General features: G+C 44.7%; 1 protein-coding gene across 5 annotated transcripts in view; it reads left to right on the plus strand.

Moving 5' to 3' along the window:
- The window catches only part of LOC144492805 (interleukin-13 receptor subunit alpha-1-like), a 39,546-nt gene extending 29,623 nt beyond the window's left edge, over window positions 1-9,923 (plus strand). The window contains exons 7-11 of one of the 5 annotated variants that reach the window (XM_078211261.1): window positions 563-707; window positions 2,472-2,574; window positions 4,221-4,305; window positions 7,407-7,604; window positions 9,028-9,923. In XM_078211261.1, coding sequence (XP_078067387.1) covers window positions 563-707; window positions 2,472-2,574; window positions 4,221-4,305; window positions 7,407-7,604; window positions 9,028-9,060 — 564 coding nt within the window. In that variant the 3' untranslated portion in view covers window positions 9,061-9,923. Of the gene's footprint in view, window positions 1-562; window positions 708-2,471; window positions 2,575-4,220; window positions 4,306-7,403; window positions 8,460-8,765 lie in introns of those variants that run through there. The other 4 variants (XM_078211262.1, XM_078211263.1, XM_078211265.1 and 1 more) reach the window with 4 other exon arrangements.
- Window positions 9,924-16,731: the final 6,808 nt, after the last annotated feature.

The following is a 16,731-nucleotide window of genomic DNA, read 5'->3' on the forward strand; positions in this document are numbered from 1 at the left end:
AGACAATTGTCCCGCGCCCACCTTCCAACCTGGCTCTACCTCGGAATGAAGATTCTGCCCAGCGTTTTCCATACATTAGTTTTGAATTTACTTCCTTTAAACGCAGGTTGTTTTCTCTCATTCTCCTGTTCTGGAGAAGGCAAAACAATTTGTTGTGGTCATCATAACCTATTCCATTTTGAATCATAAAAAAACAGCATTCATCACTCCTTAACCTTCAGTTTTCCAACAAGATCATGACCAATTTAAATCATCGTTTCTCATAACCCAATCCCTCCTCATCCACTCAATTTTTCCAGTTTCTCTATCCTTTAAAGAACTATAATGTCCTTTTTGTTCTGTGGTGACCGGAACTATATTCCAAGTGGAGTCACAATGACAAAAAGTGACAGAGTCTCAGTATTAGTCTCAGTATTGCCCTTTTAACCTGTCCAAATACTCACTGAACATCACTGAGAGAGCTTCAATTTACTGACAATCTAAAGACTCAGATTTCTCTCGTGTTCCATGTAACTTGTTTAATGAATAGTCATGTCCTGGATTTCTTTGTCACCACTTGAAGCTTTCTTCCTTCAAGAACAGAAACCCAGAATGGCAGATTCCTGATGCCGATCCGAATGTCAAGAACATAATCCAAGTGCGAGCCGTGTACAAATTTTGCGGAGACGATCCAATTTGGAGTGAGTGGAGTGAAGAGGTGTACTTTGGTAAGAGAAACAGTACCATACATCCAGCTAACTGACAACAGCAGAGCAAGGGAAAAATAAAAACCAAAATTTAAATCGTCAAAGAAGACCTCCCTTCGTGGTTTTCTGAAACAAAACATGAAAATGTGACAGCAAATCATCGCATGCCAAACTCCCACAAGCAGCAATGAAATAAATGCCAGATCATGTGTTTTGGTGAGGCTGTGTGAGAGGTAAACACTGGCCAGTGTGCTATACCGATAGGGTATCTGCTGATCGCCCCCTTAAAGGGGCTGACAGCTAGAACAAGGGGGAGAACTCCCTTGCACTTCTTCAAAAGGCACCAGGGGCCCAGGTTGGATTCCCAGCTTGGGTAACTGTCTGTGCAGCATCTGCACGTTCTCTCCGTGTCTGCGTGGATTTCTTCTGGGTGCTCCGGTTTCCTCCCACAGTCCCAAAGACGTGCTGGTTAGGTGCATTGGCCTTGCAGAATTCTCCCTCAGTGTACCTGAAAAAAGCGCCGGAGTGTGGCTACTAGGGGAATTTGCTGTATGCCAATTGTCTGCCCCTGTGTCCTAAACCACTTTGGGATGTGCAGTGATTGTGAATGGTGCTGTACAAATGCAAGTCTTTAAACCAGCACTTGTGAGTTAAGTTTAGTCCTCCCTTGTCGTGTTTCACTCTGTTGATGGAGAGTAAGTTGTCGGAGTTGCTCCTGGTGTGGAGAGACCCTGTGACCTCCCTGAAACTGCGCAGGAGTGCAAACGGAGAGATGTTGCTACTGTCATCCACAGCAGCCTGGATGGAGCCTGTGGCGTGAAGGTTAAGAGCCACAGTAACATTGAAAGCCACAGGGAGTAATATCCATTTTGGAGGCTGGAGCTGTGACTGCAGCAGGTGACAGAGCTCAGTGACAGTCTCCTTAATGGAGTGTCTGAGGCACTTCTCCTCAGTAAAGCTCCCTGAAGACCCTCAGTGCATTTGAGCCTCCTGGACAGAGCCTTCCTCTTCTTCCAGTGGTTCCCCCATTGCTGCTCCTCCTCCTGCTTCAGGATAAAAGGCAGACCATGCATGACTACAATATAATGATTTTAGTGGATGACACAAACAGTCCTGGACTAGTAAAACCACCTCAGTAGTCAATCTGAGTTTTTCAAAGTCATAGTCAATCAGTGTGACAAACCTGTATGTTTCACACAATGCCTTTAAATAATTTTGTGGAAAAATGCATCCTGCCTGATAAAGCTCTGAGCTTGGCAAGAAAAAGCTCTTGACCTGAGGATTAGGAGCAGTTTAAAATTCAGCAAAGGAGGAACAAGGAATTGATTAAGAAGAGGAAAATAGAATATGAAAATAAACTAGCAGGAACATAAAAACTGACTGTAAAAGTTTCCATAGGTATGTAAATTATATGCTGAATGAACTCACCACATGCTGAATCAGGCACTGGAATAAACTAAAATCAGAAAGGGATCCTCCAAGTGTCACAGGACTCCCTATTCAAATGCATTTTCCATTGCTTTAAATAGTCCTGATACCTGGGGAGATGTCCATTTCAACATGAGGAGAGGTGCACTTCTAACTAGAAATGTGTCCGTGTTTCCTGTTGCCATATTGTAAGTTTGGGCATTCATTTAGTACCCGAAAAATTGCAATCAAACTTCCAGACACTGGTTTATTGTGGAATAAAGATTTATTACTGACACATTTAATAGTGTGTGTCGGCAGTTTTGAAGACAGCAATACATATTTGTTTCTCCATAACTAAAATGATATTATTCACAGGGGAAGACATTGGAAAAGGTTGGAATTGGAAAATTACTTTGCTAATCATTGTCCCAATGCTGGTGGCAGCAGCTGCAATCACGCTCCTTACTTACTTGAAACAGTAAGAGCTTTATGTTCCAGTTCATACACATCTCTTTAACTTCCTTTGTACAATATTAGCCTATTTTGCTAGAAGGGCCTCCAAGTGCGAAGGGAAAGAATACTCAACTGTGCCTAAGGTCACCATGTGGGACCTCCTGAAGCAACAGGTGGAATATTAGAGCAGATAGCAGCAAGGCTGAGATTAGAGCTGAAAGCAACAGGACCGAGGTTAGAGCAGATACCAGCAGGGCTGAGATTAGAGCAGATAGCAGCAGGGCTGAAATCAGAGCTGAAAGCAGCAGGACTGAGATTAGAGCAGATAGTAACAGGGCTGAGAGTAGATCTGAAAACAGCAGGGTTAAAATTAGAGCAGATAGCAACAGGGCTGATATTAGAGCAGATAGTAGCAGGGCTGATATTAGAGCAGATAGGAGCAGGCTGAGATTAGAGCACATAGCCACAGGAATGAGATTAGAGCAGATAACAGCAGAGCAGATATTAAAGCAGATAGCAGCAGGACTGAGATTAGAGCAGATAGCAGTAGGGCTGAGATTAGAGTAGATAGCAGTAGGGCTGAGATTAGAGCACATAGCCACAGGGATGAGATTAGAGCAGATAACAGCAGGGCTGAGATTAGAGAAGATAACAGCAAGGCTGAGATTAGAGCAGATAGCAGCAGGGCTGAGGTTAGAGCAGATAGCAGCAGGGCTGAGATTAGAGCAGATAGCAGCAGGGTTGAGATTAGAGCACATAGCCACAGGAATGAGATTAGAGCAGATAGCAGCAGGGCTGAGATTAGAGTAGATAGCAGCAGGGCTGAGATTAGAGCAGATAGCAGCAGGGCTGAGATTAGAGCACATAGCCACAGGAATGAGATTAGAGCAGATAGCAGCAGGGCTGAGATTAGAGCAGATAGCAACAGGGCTGAGATTGGAGCACATAGCCACAGGAATGAGATTAGAGCAGATAACAGCAGGGCTGAGATTAGAGAAGATAACAGCAAGGCTGAGATTAGAACAGATAGCAGCAGGGCTGAGATTAGAGCAGATAGCAGCAGGGCTGAGGTTAGAGCAGATAGCAGCAGGGCTGAGATTAGAGCAGATAGCAGCAGGGCTGAGATTAGAGCACATAGCCACAGGAATGAGATTAGAGCAGATAGCAGCAGGGCTGAGATTAGAGTAGATAGCAGCAGGGCTGAGATTAGAACAGATAGCAGCAGGGCTGAGGTTAGAGCAGATAGCAGCAGGGCTGAGATTAGAGCACATAGCCACAAGAATGAGATTAGAGCAGATAGCAGCAGGGCTGAGATTAGAGCAGATAGCAGCAGGACTGAGATTAGAGCAGATAGCAGCAGGGCTGAGATTAGAGCAGATAGCAGCAGGGCTGAGATTAGAGCAGATAGCAGCAGGGCTGAGATTAGAGCAACTGTGATTTAATCATTTGAACAGGGAGTTGAACACCCTCATCCTGTGTCACATTTTGTGCTGTAATTGATGTAATGGACTAATTGAACACAAACAAACAAAATAGTCTAATTATTTTGGTTAGCTTTACTAACCATATGTTGTGTTGGATTATATTACTGAAGTAGCTTTGACAATTTGTGACCGATTAGTGTGCTGAATGTCTCCTTTCCAATCAGTTAATTGATTTTTCACTTTTAAGGCTTCAGATATTGATCCTTCCACCAATTCCTGATCCGGGGAAACTTTTTAAAGGCATGTTTGGAGACTCGAATGGAGATTACACAGTAGGTTCAACATATGTTGTTTCAGTCTTTAACAGTGCCATGGGATAGGAAATCAGCAGTGCACAAGAGGCCCTAATTAGAGGAGTACAGAGATCTCTGAGGGTTCTAAGACTGAAGGAGGTGACAGAGATGGGAAGGAATGAATGTTCCATTTTGCAGTTGACTGATTCTTTGCTTGCCCATTGACTTGACGCGCTGTGTGAGGTGAGCCACTCAGCTCACTGGCGACAACACAGTGTAGCTGTCAGTCAGTAATAAATGACAAAATGGATTGGGAGGGATTTTCCGGCCGTTCCCGGCAGGAAGGTCATCGAGTCCTGCCAACGTCGACCTCCAAAACAGTTTGACATAGGGAATGAGGAGGTGTTGGCGGGCTTAAAAGTAGACAAATGTCCAGGTCTGGATAAATTGTGTCCCAGGCTGCTGTGGGAGGTAAGGGAGGAGATTACAGGGACTCTGACCCAAATTTTTAATTCCTCTCTGGCCACAGAGGAGGTGTGACCTTTAAGACATGATTACCTGTAAAGACTCGCATTCCAACCATTATCTTGTAAATTGAGTTTGTATCTATATATGCCCTGTTTGTGAACAGAACTCCCACTCACCCGATGAAGGGGCCGTGCTCCGAAAGCTTGTGGCTTGTGCTACCAAATAAACCTGTTGGGACTTTAACCTGGTGTTGTGAGACGTCTTACTGCACAGGGGAGGTGACAGAGGACTGGAGAACAGCTAACGTGATTCCACTTTTCAAGATGGGTTGTAGAGATAACCAGGATGTCCAGACTAGTGAATCTCCTGTCAGTGTAGGGAAACTATTGGAAAAAATTCTGAAGGAGCAAATGAATCTTCACTTGGAGAAGCAAGATTTGATCAGGGATAATCAACGTCAGAGGGAGGTCATGCCTAACAAATTTAATTGAATTTTTCGAGGAGGTGATCGGGCGTGTGGATGCAGGTAGTGCAGTTGATGTAGTCTATATGGAGCTCAGCAAATCCTCTGGCAGGGTCCCATTTTGGAGACTGATAAAGAAAGTAAAAGCACATGGGATCGAGGGTAACTTGTCAAGATGGATCCAAAACTGGCTTAGTGGTAGGAGACAGTCTGTGGTGGTAGAAGGCTGTTTGTGTGACAGGAGGCGAGTGTCCAGTGGCGTATACAGGCATCAGTGCTCGGTCCCTTATAACTCGTGATATATATAAACAATATAGATGAGAATATTGCGGGTGGGGGTGGGGCAAATGAGAAGTATGTTTGCGGATGAAGATTGGCAGGTGGTTAATAGTGAGGAATGTCTTAGGTTGCAGGAAGATATAGACGGGTTGATCAGATGGGCGGATCAGTGGCAGATGAAATTTATCTTTGGAAGAAGTAACAAGACAAGGGAGTACTCAATGAATGGCACGGCACCAGGAAGTTCAGAGAAACAGAGGGATCTTAGGCTTGTCCACAGATCCCTGAAGGTGGCAGAATAGGTTAATAGGATAGTTAAAGAAGGCATACGGGACAATTGCCTTTATCAGTCGTGATTTAGATTATAAGAGCAAGGAGGTTATGTTGGAGCTGTATAAAACTAGGCCACAGCTGAGGTACTGTGTGCAGTTCTGGTCACCTCACTATAAGAAGGATATGATTTCACTGGAGGTGGTGCAGAGGAGATTCACCAGGATGCTGCCTATATTGGAGCATTTGATCCATGAAGAGAGGCTGGAAAACCTTGGATTATTTTCTTTAGTAAGAAGTCTCACAACACCAGGTTAAAGTCCAACAGGTTTATTTGGTAGCAAATACCATAAGCTTTCGGAGCACTGCTCCTTCGACATTTCCACACCATCTGACGAAGGAGCAGTGCTCCGAAAGCTTATGGTATTTGCTACCAAATAAACCTGTTGGACTTTAACCTGGTGTTGTGAGACTTCTTACTGTGTTTACCCCAGCCCAACGCCGGCATCTCCACATCATTATTTTCTTTAAAGCAAAGAAGGTTGAAGGGGAACATAAGATAATGAGGGGTTTGGTCGAAGTGATAGGAAGCAGCTGTTCCCTTTAAGGGTCAGTAAAGAGGGGGCATAATTTTAAGGTGAGAGACAGAAGGTTTAGAGGGTATTTGAGAAAACATTTTTTCACCCAGAGGGTGGGAGAGTCTAGAATGCACTGCCTGGTAGGGTAGTAGAGGCGGGAAACCTCACAACCTTTAAAATGTACTTTTATGGGCACTTGAAACGTTATAATATTGAAGGCTCTGAGCCAAGTGCTGGAAAGTGGGATTAGTGTAGATTTAGTGTAGTTTTGTCAATGCAGACTCTTCTGCACTGACAAATGTAAAACCATGGGTTCTCCAGAGGTGGAGGGTTTGAACAACGAAAAGCCCTGTTGACAGCCGATCCCACCGCCAGCCAATGGCAGGCCACCTTTGTCGCTGCAAAACATGCAGCAGGGAGGTGGAAAATCCCACCCATTGAATTCAAGAAGAGCATGAACTAAATTGTCTCTCAACATGTATTCTCCCTTTTAATGCAGAAGTGTCAGCAATGGCTAAAGTGGGTAAGACTATACTTTTGAATTGTAAGGTTATGGGTTCCAATCTCACGACAGACTTGAAGGCCGAGTCCAGGTTGATACTTCAGTACAGTTCTAAGGGAGTGCTGCATTGTTGATGGTGCTATCTTTTAGCTGAAACTGAAGCTCTGCCTGCCCTCTAGTCTCAGACAAAAGCTCTATAGACCTTGAGAATTCCCCTGAGTTCCCTGCCAACATTTCACACTCAGCTAATACTACCAAAACAGATGCTCCAATCAGATGCTCTTTGTGGAAGCATGCTGTGTGCAGAATGGCTGCTGCGTTTCCTGTATTACAACAGTAGCTGCATTTCAAAAGTGCTCCATTGGCTGCAAAGCCCTTTGATTTTTGAAAGGTGCTATAGAAATGCAAGCATTTCTTTTGAAACTTAGATTTGGTGGGAGTCACCTTGACCCATTGTTTTCATCTACAAAGTAATGTCATGCGGGCTTTTAAGAGATGAGACTGAATGGTATAACTCTTGTGATGAAATGGAAAAGGACCGAGCAAGGTTAATAGACTGAACCCGTGTTTTTTTTAGCAGATGTGGAATAAACAACCCAAAGGGAACCTGATTTACAAAGCAGAAGAAGAAATAACCTGCAAAGTGACAACTGTGGAACAACTGAAGTATCCGGCCCAAGAAGAGGAGAAGCTGGATGAGAACGAGGGATCAGTGGAAAAGGACAGTCTCATTGTAGTGATGGATGGAAAGGAAGCTGATGACCTACATTATGACCTGGTGATGTCATGAGCGGAGCCTTTTTCAGCATTATGTTCTGATATGGATGAAGCTTTGTGACTTTTCTCACATACAAATAGGAAATTCTCATTCACAAATGTTCATATTCAGCTAATCATGACAGTGGCTTGTTGGTGGATTCCAGCAATGACTGATAGAGCTGTCAGATTTTGGCATTTTCCAACAGTTCCCCATCCTGGCCACTCCAATTAAGCATGCCAACAATATAGTACAGATCACTGCAAGTCCACTTACCTCCTGCACACCAAACGTTGTAGTTGGCTGTCAGTCAATGAATTGCCCTCCAGTCAGTGTTCTTGTTTGCCAGTCCAAAGGAGTGAGCTGCTAAGAGTTTTCCATTAAATAATTGCCTGCGTAGCAGACATCCATGGACACCTGAGAAGAACTGGCCAATTGAGTGTAAACTATGCACTTTGAGGTCATTCAAGTCTGTCAGATAGCAGTACTGTCACCTGTGGTACAGGATTTTCATGTGTGTGTTATCTCACCTGATCATTAATTACCATTTACTGCCATTTGTGGATGACAGAGCTTCATGTATCAGAAATCAACATTCTAGTTGACATAAACCCACAGCCAACACACAGGGCGGGACTTTACGGCCTTGCTCATATGAGACCGGAAATTCCCAACCGAGGTCAACGTAGATTTCCATTGTCAGACCCTTGCCCACTCCAATTCTGGGCAAGCAAGGTGGTAGAGTTCTAGCCATATGTTCAGTAGCACCACACATATGTGTGCACACACAGCAGACACGTGCACACACAGATACATATAGAAGAAACATATACATATAGCAGACACATACAACAATAGAAGAAACATATACATACACCAGACATATGCATACAGCAGACACATAGACACACAGTCCAAAGATGTGCGGGTTAGGTTGATTGGCCAGGTTAAAAATTGCCCCTTAGAATCCTGAGATGTGTAGGTTAGAGGGATTAGCGGGTAAAATATGTGGGGGTAGGGCCTGGGTGGGATTGTGGTCGGTGCAGGCTCGATGGGCCGAATGGCCTCCTTCTGCACTGTAGGGTTTCTATGATTCTATGATACACACATACACATCGCACACACACAAATGCAGAAAGCAAACAGAGTAAGGGACACACACACACATGCACATACATACAGCAGACACAAACACACTGCAAGCATCAGCATACACACATAGGTAAAACATAATAACACACACACAGATACAGGCTCGCATATGAGACACACACCAACATGCAGATACATGTGCACACTCAAACAGTCGATAGATATAATTTGGGATTTTCCAACTTGTTTGAACAAGTTTGATGGAGATAAGAGTCTCCCTTTATGTTTCTTCAAACGCATTAACTAAACTAAACTTCTAAACTATGCTGTAAAATGGAATTGTTTTTTTCAGAGTTATCTGGATGAAAATTTGCCAGAATGGTAAAGCCACTTCACAATGTCCAATTTTCAAAAAAAAAATCACAGACAGATCAATACTCCCAGGATCCTGACAATTCAGATAAAGAAAATGAAAGGAAATTGTGTACTCAGACCAAAGCACAAGGTATTAAGACCAAGCCTTGATAATGTACCACTAATCTGTTGATAACTTTGCTATGATTCACTGCAATATCCCAGTGAACACCGAAAGTACAAGCCCAATTGATTTGTTTACCTGGCTGAATTGGGAAAGCTGCTTTGTTCTGGAGAAAACATCATGTTTGTACTGAGTGATTGAATGGAACAACCAAAAACAGAGTAAACATTTTGGGGGTAGGGGAGGAAAGCAAAGGGAGGGTTGTTTCCACAGCTTGAACATCCCTCCAACTCAAACTGAATGGAATATTCTACAATTCTACCTCGTGAATCAGAGCCCCATTCAATAAAGCAAATGTTAAATACTGCAGATGCTGAATATACAAAATGAAAACAAAAATTGCTGGAAATGCTCAGCAGGTCAGGCAGCATCTGTGGAGAGAAACAGGTCAGGATGACTGTTCGATGTATGTGGCTCCCTAGTGTACTTTTGGCAATGTGTACTTTCGTGTTCATTTTTGAAAGGCGTTATGTAATTCTGTGTGCATGCATTAACTGGCTTTGTGTGCTATAGATTGCTACTATACTCAGGAGGAACCACACTCATTATATTGATGTGTTCACACTCGGCCTGTTTACCTTTGAGCACAATATGGTGCCAAACATCTTACTTTCCAATGAGTTGATGATTCAGATCAACTGACCTTTATGTTTACTGTATATATTGTGCGAGTCAACACCAGTTAAATCTTTAATAAAAAATATACCACTGCTGACTGTTTTCATTTCCAAATGCAGTTGCTCCTTGGGAGTTTACTGGATTGAAAGAACAAAGAAAGAAGGACTTCTACTTACATAGTACATTTCGAGTCCCTAGGATTTTACAGCCAGTCCAGTACTTTCAAAGTGTTGTCATTGCTGTTGTTTTAGCAATGTGACAGTTAATTTGTACGCAGAGAGCTCCCACACACAGCAATGAGATAGTAACGGTGGCATAGTGGTTAGCACTGCTGCCTCACAGCACCAGGGATATGGGTTCAGTCCAGCCTCAGGAGTTTGCACATTCTCCACGTGTCTGCGTGGGTTTCCTCCAGGTGCTCCAATTTTCTCCCAAAGTCCAAAGAAGTGCAGGTTAGGTTGATAGGCAATGTTAAATTGCCCCTTAGTAACAAAGAACAATACAGCACAGGAACAGACCCTTCGGCCCTCCAAGCCCGCGCCGCTCCCTGGTCCAAACTAGACCATTCTTTTGTATCCCTCCATTCCCACTCCGTTCATTTGGCTATCTAGATAAGTCTTAAACGTTCCCAGTGTGTCCGCCTCCACCACCTTGCTTGGCAGCGCATTCCAGGCCCCCACCACCCTCTGTGTAAAATATGTCCTTCTGATATCTGTGTTAAACCTCCCCCCCTTCACCTTGAACCTATGACCCCTCGTGAACGTCACCACCGACCTGGGGAAAAGCTTCCCACCCTATCTATGCCTTTCATAATTTTATACACCTCTATTAAGTCTCCCCTCATCCTCCATCTTTCCAGGGAGAACAACCCCAGTTTACCCAATCTCTCCTCATAACTAAGCCCCTCCATACCAGACAACATCCTGGTAAACCTCCTCTGTACTCTCTCCAAAGCCTCCACGTCTTTCTGGTAGTGTGGCGACCAGAACTAGACGCAGTATTCCAAATGCGGCTGAACCAACGTTCTATACATCTGCAACATCAGACCCCAACTTTTATACTCTATGCCCTGTCCTATAAAGGCAAGCATGCCATATGCCTTCTTCTCCACCTGTGACGTCACCTTCAAGGCTCTGTGGACTTGCACACCCAGGTCCCTCTGCATATCTACACCCTTTATGGTTCTGCCATTTATCGTATAGCTCCTCCCTACATTATTTCTACCAAAATGCATCACTTCGCATTTATCAGGATTGAACTCCATCTGCCATTTCTTTGCCCAAATTTCCAGCCTATCTACATCCTTCTGTAGCCTCTGACAATGCTCCTCACTATCTGCAAGTCGTGCCAATTTTGTGTCGTCCGCAAACTTACTGATCACCCCAGTTACCCCTTCTTCCAGATCGTTTATATAAATCACAAACAGCAGAGGTCCCAATACAGATCTCTGTGGAACACCACTAGCACAGACCTCCAGCCAGAAAAAGACCCACTACCACCCTCTGTCTTCTGTGACCAAGCCAGTTCTCCACCCATCTAGCCACCTCCCCCTTTATCCCATGAGATCCAACCTTTTTCACCAGTCTACCATGAGGGACTTTGTCAAACGCTTTACTAAAGTCCATATAGACGACATCCACTGTGTCGGAGGAACAAGCAGGGTAAATACACAGAGTTGCGGGGATAGGGGCTGGGTGGGATTGTTGTCGGTGCAGGCTCGATGGGCCGAATGACCTCCTTCTGCACTGTAGGGATTCTATGAAATTAGATTCTTTATTCTAGATCTTTTATATTGAATTCAAATTCCACCATCTGCTGAGGTGGGATACGAACCTGGGTCCCCAGAATGTTAGCTGAGTTACTGGATTAATAGTCAAAACGATAATACCACTAGGCCATCGCCTCAGAGTCATAGAGGTTTACAGCACGGAAACAGGTCCTTCGGCCCAACTTGTCCATGCCGCCCTTTCTTTTTTAAAACCCCAAAGCTAATCCCAATTGCCCGCATTTGGCCCATATCCCTCTATACCCATCTTACCCATGTAACTAACTGCTTTTTAAAAGAGAAAATTGTACCCGCCTCTACTACTACTTCTGGCAGCTTGTTCCAGACACTCACTACCCTCTGTGTGAAAAAATTACCCCTCTGGACACTTTTGTATCTCCCCTCTCACTTTAAACCTATGCCCTCTAGTTTTAGACTACCTTTGGGAAAAGATATTGACTATCTAGCTGATCTGTGCCCCTCATTATTTTATAGACCTCTATAGGGCGGCACGGTAGCACAGTGGTTAGCACTGCTGCTTCACAGCTCCAAGGACCTGGGTTCGATTCCCGGCTTGGGTCACTCTGTGTGGAGTTTGCACATTCTCCTCGTGTCTGCGTGGGTTTCCTCCGGGTATTCCGGTTTCCTCCCACAGTCCAAAGATGTGCAGGTTAGGTTGCTTGGCCATGCTAAAAAATTGCCCTCAGTGTCCTGAGATGCATAGGTTAGAGGGATTAGTGGGTAAAATATGTAGGGGTATGGGGGTAGGGCCTGGGTGGGATTGTGATTGGTGCAGACTCAATGGGCCGAATGGCCTCTTTCTGTGCTGTAGGGTTTCTATGAAGATCACCACTAAGCCTTCTACGCTCCAGAGAAAAAAGTCCCAGTCTATCCAGCCTCTCCTTATAACTTGTGGCCAAACGGGCCATCTAAAATGGTGATTTGTAAAGCACTCTGGGACAATTGGGGAAGAACTAAAATGACAGGCTGCAGCCTAAAAGACAGAGATAAACAGGCTGCAACCCAGATGAGTGAATACACAGGATATGGGTCATCTCCAGGGCAAAAGAGACTTTCTGGTCAAACTGGGTTGTTTGCCAGACATAACCCCTTATTTGGGAGGGAGGTGTGAACTCTATGTGCCCCCAGCACCTGCAGACATGGCCATTGGACACACACCCAGAGATTGGTGTGGCAGCACCCGATTGGACTTTATCGCTTAGGGTGATCAAGGCCTGATCGATTGATTAGCAAAGGCCAAAAGGAGCGCGAAACCCAACGGGGTATAAAGGCTGCTGCACAATCAAGAATCTCTCTCTCTCTCTGACCCCACGAATGAGCTACAACAACGGTGACCATCGCCAGCGACGACCAGCACGAGGAGAGCTACCACACCTGAGAAGGAAGAAAGACCAGAGCCAGAGTGCCAGACCAGACCAGAGGACCAGACTACACAGAGGACGACCGAGACCAATGCACAAATAAAGGCCAATATCTGCTTGGATACTTGCCAGTCACGCAAAGTTAAGTCAAGGTCTTGAATTGGACTTGAACTCTAGTATTTTCTGTAAGATAACTTATTGTTGGTTGGGTGGGTGATTATTGATTGTGTGTCTTAAAATAAATATTGATTGAACTAACCAGACATCTACTCGCAGTTATTTGTCCACCGTATAAGCGTTAAAACAGACTGTGCGGCAGGCACAACAATTAGCGAGTCCACCGGGACATCAACAAGAAGTAACTTTGTTGCTCCGATATCGAATCCCACAGAATTTATATTAAACGATTATTTAAAACTCAGAGCCAGCAGGTGTAAACTCCTTATTGGGCAACTGCTTTCGTGAAATTGTTTATTGTGCATGCATTGGAGGATAGGGTAAACTCTGTAGATTTACATTAGAATCCGGAGGGATTAGGACCGGAACATAGCCCAAAGCCGTACCCGCAGTCGTTGAATATAGAATGGCAGGAAACAGCACAGAGACAGAGAAGTGTCCCATATGGGAAACAAAAATCAGGGAATATATTAAGAAGAAAGGGTGGCCCCTATGGGCAGAATCTTGTGCCAATACTGAGACGGGACCGGGATCCCTAGGGCAGAAGTATTGGGACGATCTGAGGAAAGTTCATGGAAAACGGGCAGACAAATGTGAGAAAGCGACTGCCATTGTGAGCTGCTTAGGACAGCTGCTAGTAACAGAAAAGGAATTAAACACAGTTCGTAAGGAACTGGAGGAATTGAAGCAGGCACAGGAGGAAAAGGAGGAGGAAATTAAGAAACTAAAGGAAAAAAGCAGGAGAGGATAGAGCAAATAAGAGCCGAAAACGACAGAGAGGTAGATGAATTAAGGAGAACCAACCAGGCAAATTTATTACATCTGGGCAATTTTCAAACCCAGTATGAGAGAGCTTACGAAGACGCCCAGTGCACTGTCTTGGCCAAAGGTGAAGCCGAGCAGGCAGTAGCACAATTGGAAGCTAAGTGCACTGATCTGCAGGCAGCAATAAAGGCATTATATCAAGCCAGTGAAGACAGAGACAGGCAACCGCTGACCACTCCAAATGCCAGCAAGAAATTTCACGGCTGGAATCCCTATTATCGATTCAAAACGGATTTATGTGAACCTTCGGGGCAGGAGAGGAAGAGGAGATAGAGAATGCGGATTGGGGAGAGTTAAAAGAGAATGCTAAGCTGTACGTTATGCGAATCGAGGATTGGGGTCCACCGCCATCTTTCCCAGGGGAAGTCATACCCACTGCGCCCCCAGCTTCATCTCCGGTACCGATGCACCCAGTGACGACTGAACGTTGGGTAGGAGAGTCTCAGGGCCCAGCTGTTACATACATGACCCCGTTTACGGTGGCACAATTGGCCGAAATCACAAATAAAATCACAACCTTTGAGCCATCGGCCAATCCACACAGTTTCTTTGAGGATGTTAAGCAGCAGAAGATAATGCATGGGCTAGATGAAAGGGAAGTGGTGAAGCTGATAGTCATGTGATTAAGCAAGTCTGTACGGTCTGCCCTGTCAGTACCTCAAAATGTCGAGGAAGAAACCTTGAATGAAATTAAGGAAGCGATATTGACGGCGGTAGGATTTAATAAAGGGGATCCTGTAGATCGGTTAAATAAATGTAGACAGAGGAAAGGGGGACATCCTACTTCCTTTGCCGGTCGTTTGTGGATCCACTTCACGGGAGCACATGGGGAATTAGATCAGGCTAGATTAAATGAGGCTGATTCATCCAAATGGGCTCGGACATTAGTCTTGCACAACACAGAGGAAGGCAAGAACGCCTGCGCTAATTTTGACCCCGCAGAGACACACACAATGAAGCATGGGTTCTCCGACGCTTAGCTCGAGTCTGGGAACAGGAAGTTCAGGGAGCCTCAATGTCACGCTCAGAAAGGGAGGCGAGAATGCTTCCGATGAGGGTTAGCCAGGGTCCAGTATGGAGAAACGAGGGTAGAGGGGATCACCAATACCAGAGAGGTACAGCTCCACCTTACACAGCAGCCCCGGGGAGAGAGAGGGACATGTTTTAATTGTGGGCAGCCAGGACACTTCGCCCGAGATTGTAGGAGACCCCCGCCACCATATACATGGTCCCCGAGACTAGCAGGACCACCGCTCCAACAGTTAGGACAGCTCCTAGGTACAAGAGAGAACACCGTCCAACACCGATGGAAGGTCCCGGTCACCCCATGTATACCATAAGCACGAGCCCATCACTGTATCCAACTGTCCCTGCCTATGGAACCCTAGATTGATGGTGCCCGGCCTCCCCAACCTGGATCTCCCCTTTGATATCTTCTTAAAAGTCCTTCTTATTTACCCAAGTTGACCTAACCCACTGCGTTTTGGTTGTGTCTTTGTTTGCATTTATTGTCAGGAGGTGGAGAGGCTAGCCTTAACACTCCATGTACATTTGTCTAAGTTTTGATACAACCTCCTTCCCCAAAAGACATTCACAAAGCACTTCAATTTTTAATGATAATCCAATATCTCTAAGGTACATGTTTATTGATAACAACTTTATATTGTGAGATTTATTTTTGGTTTTGGCATATGTGTGGTTTCAGATTCCTTGATCAGGAATTTTATAGAATGGTTACAGTACAGAAGGAGCCTATTGACTTTATGCCTGCTCTCTGTAAGAGTAACTTATGTATCCCCACTCCTCAATCTTTACCCCGAGCCCCCATATCCGGATCTCTTTTGAAAGCCACAGTTGCATCTCCCTCCACCACATGCTCAGGCAATGCATTCTAGGTCCTGAGCATCCAGTGTGTAAAAACATTTCCCTCGTGTCACTGTTGCTTCTTTTGCCAATAAACTTAAATCTATGCCCTCTGGTTCTTGATCCTTCTGTCAATGAGAATAGTTTCTCCCTCTCTACTCTGTCCAGACCCCACCATTCCTTCACTGTCGTTGAGTCAAAATCCTGGAACTCCCTAGCAGCACTATGGGTGTACCTACACCACATGGAATGCAGCAGTTCAAGAAGCCAGCTCACCACCACTTTCTCAAGGGCAACTTGGGGATAGTCAATCAAAATAATTACCTAGCCAGCTATTCCCACATCTCATAATTAAACAAAAATAAAAGGATAGTGGGAATCTGAAATAAAAACAGAAAATGCTGGAATATCTCAGCAGGTCAGGCAGCATCTGGGGAGAGAAGCGACAACAATTCCGGTCAATTATCTTTCATCAGAACTGAAGAAAGATAGAAAGGTAATAAGGTTTGAGTTTTCTGCTGTCTATCATGGAAGTAGGCAGTCAACATTCAAGAATCAAGGACTAGTAGTAAACATTTCTCATCATAGACAAAAGGCAAAAGTTGGGAACTTGATGCTAGTGACATTCTCTGGTAAGTCATAGAATCATAGAATCCCTACAGTGCAGAAGGAGGCCATTCGGCCCATCGAGTCCCAGCGTAGTTAAAGTGAAACCTATCCCAGAGGAATAGCTATCTCCTTCCTGAGTACTGGTACCGGTGCTCTGTAAATCAAAGTCCATTTCTCCCATGCCAATTTTAGTGTCATGCTTGATCTATTTGGCCATATTCATCCTATGCCAAATTGCTTGTAGTTCAGGTAGTAATACAGAAATTATTATTTTTGTGA

This window comes from Mustelus asterias, chromosome 4 (genome assembly GCF_964213995.1).
Source record: "Mustelus asterias chromosome 4, sMusAst1.hap1.1, whole genome shotgun sequence".
Classification (NCBI taxonomy): domain Eukaryota; kingdom Metazoa; phylum Chordata; class Chondrichthyes; order Carcharhiniformes; family Triakidae; genus Mustelus; species Mustelus asterias.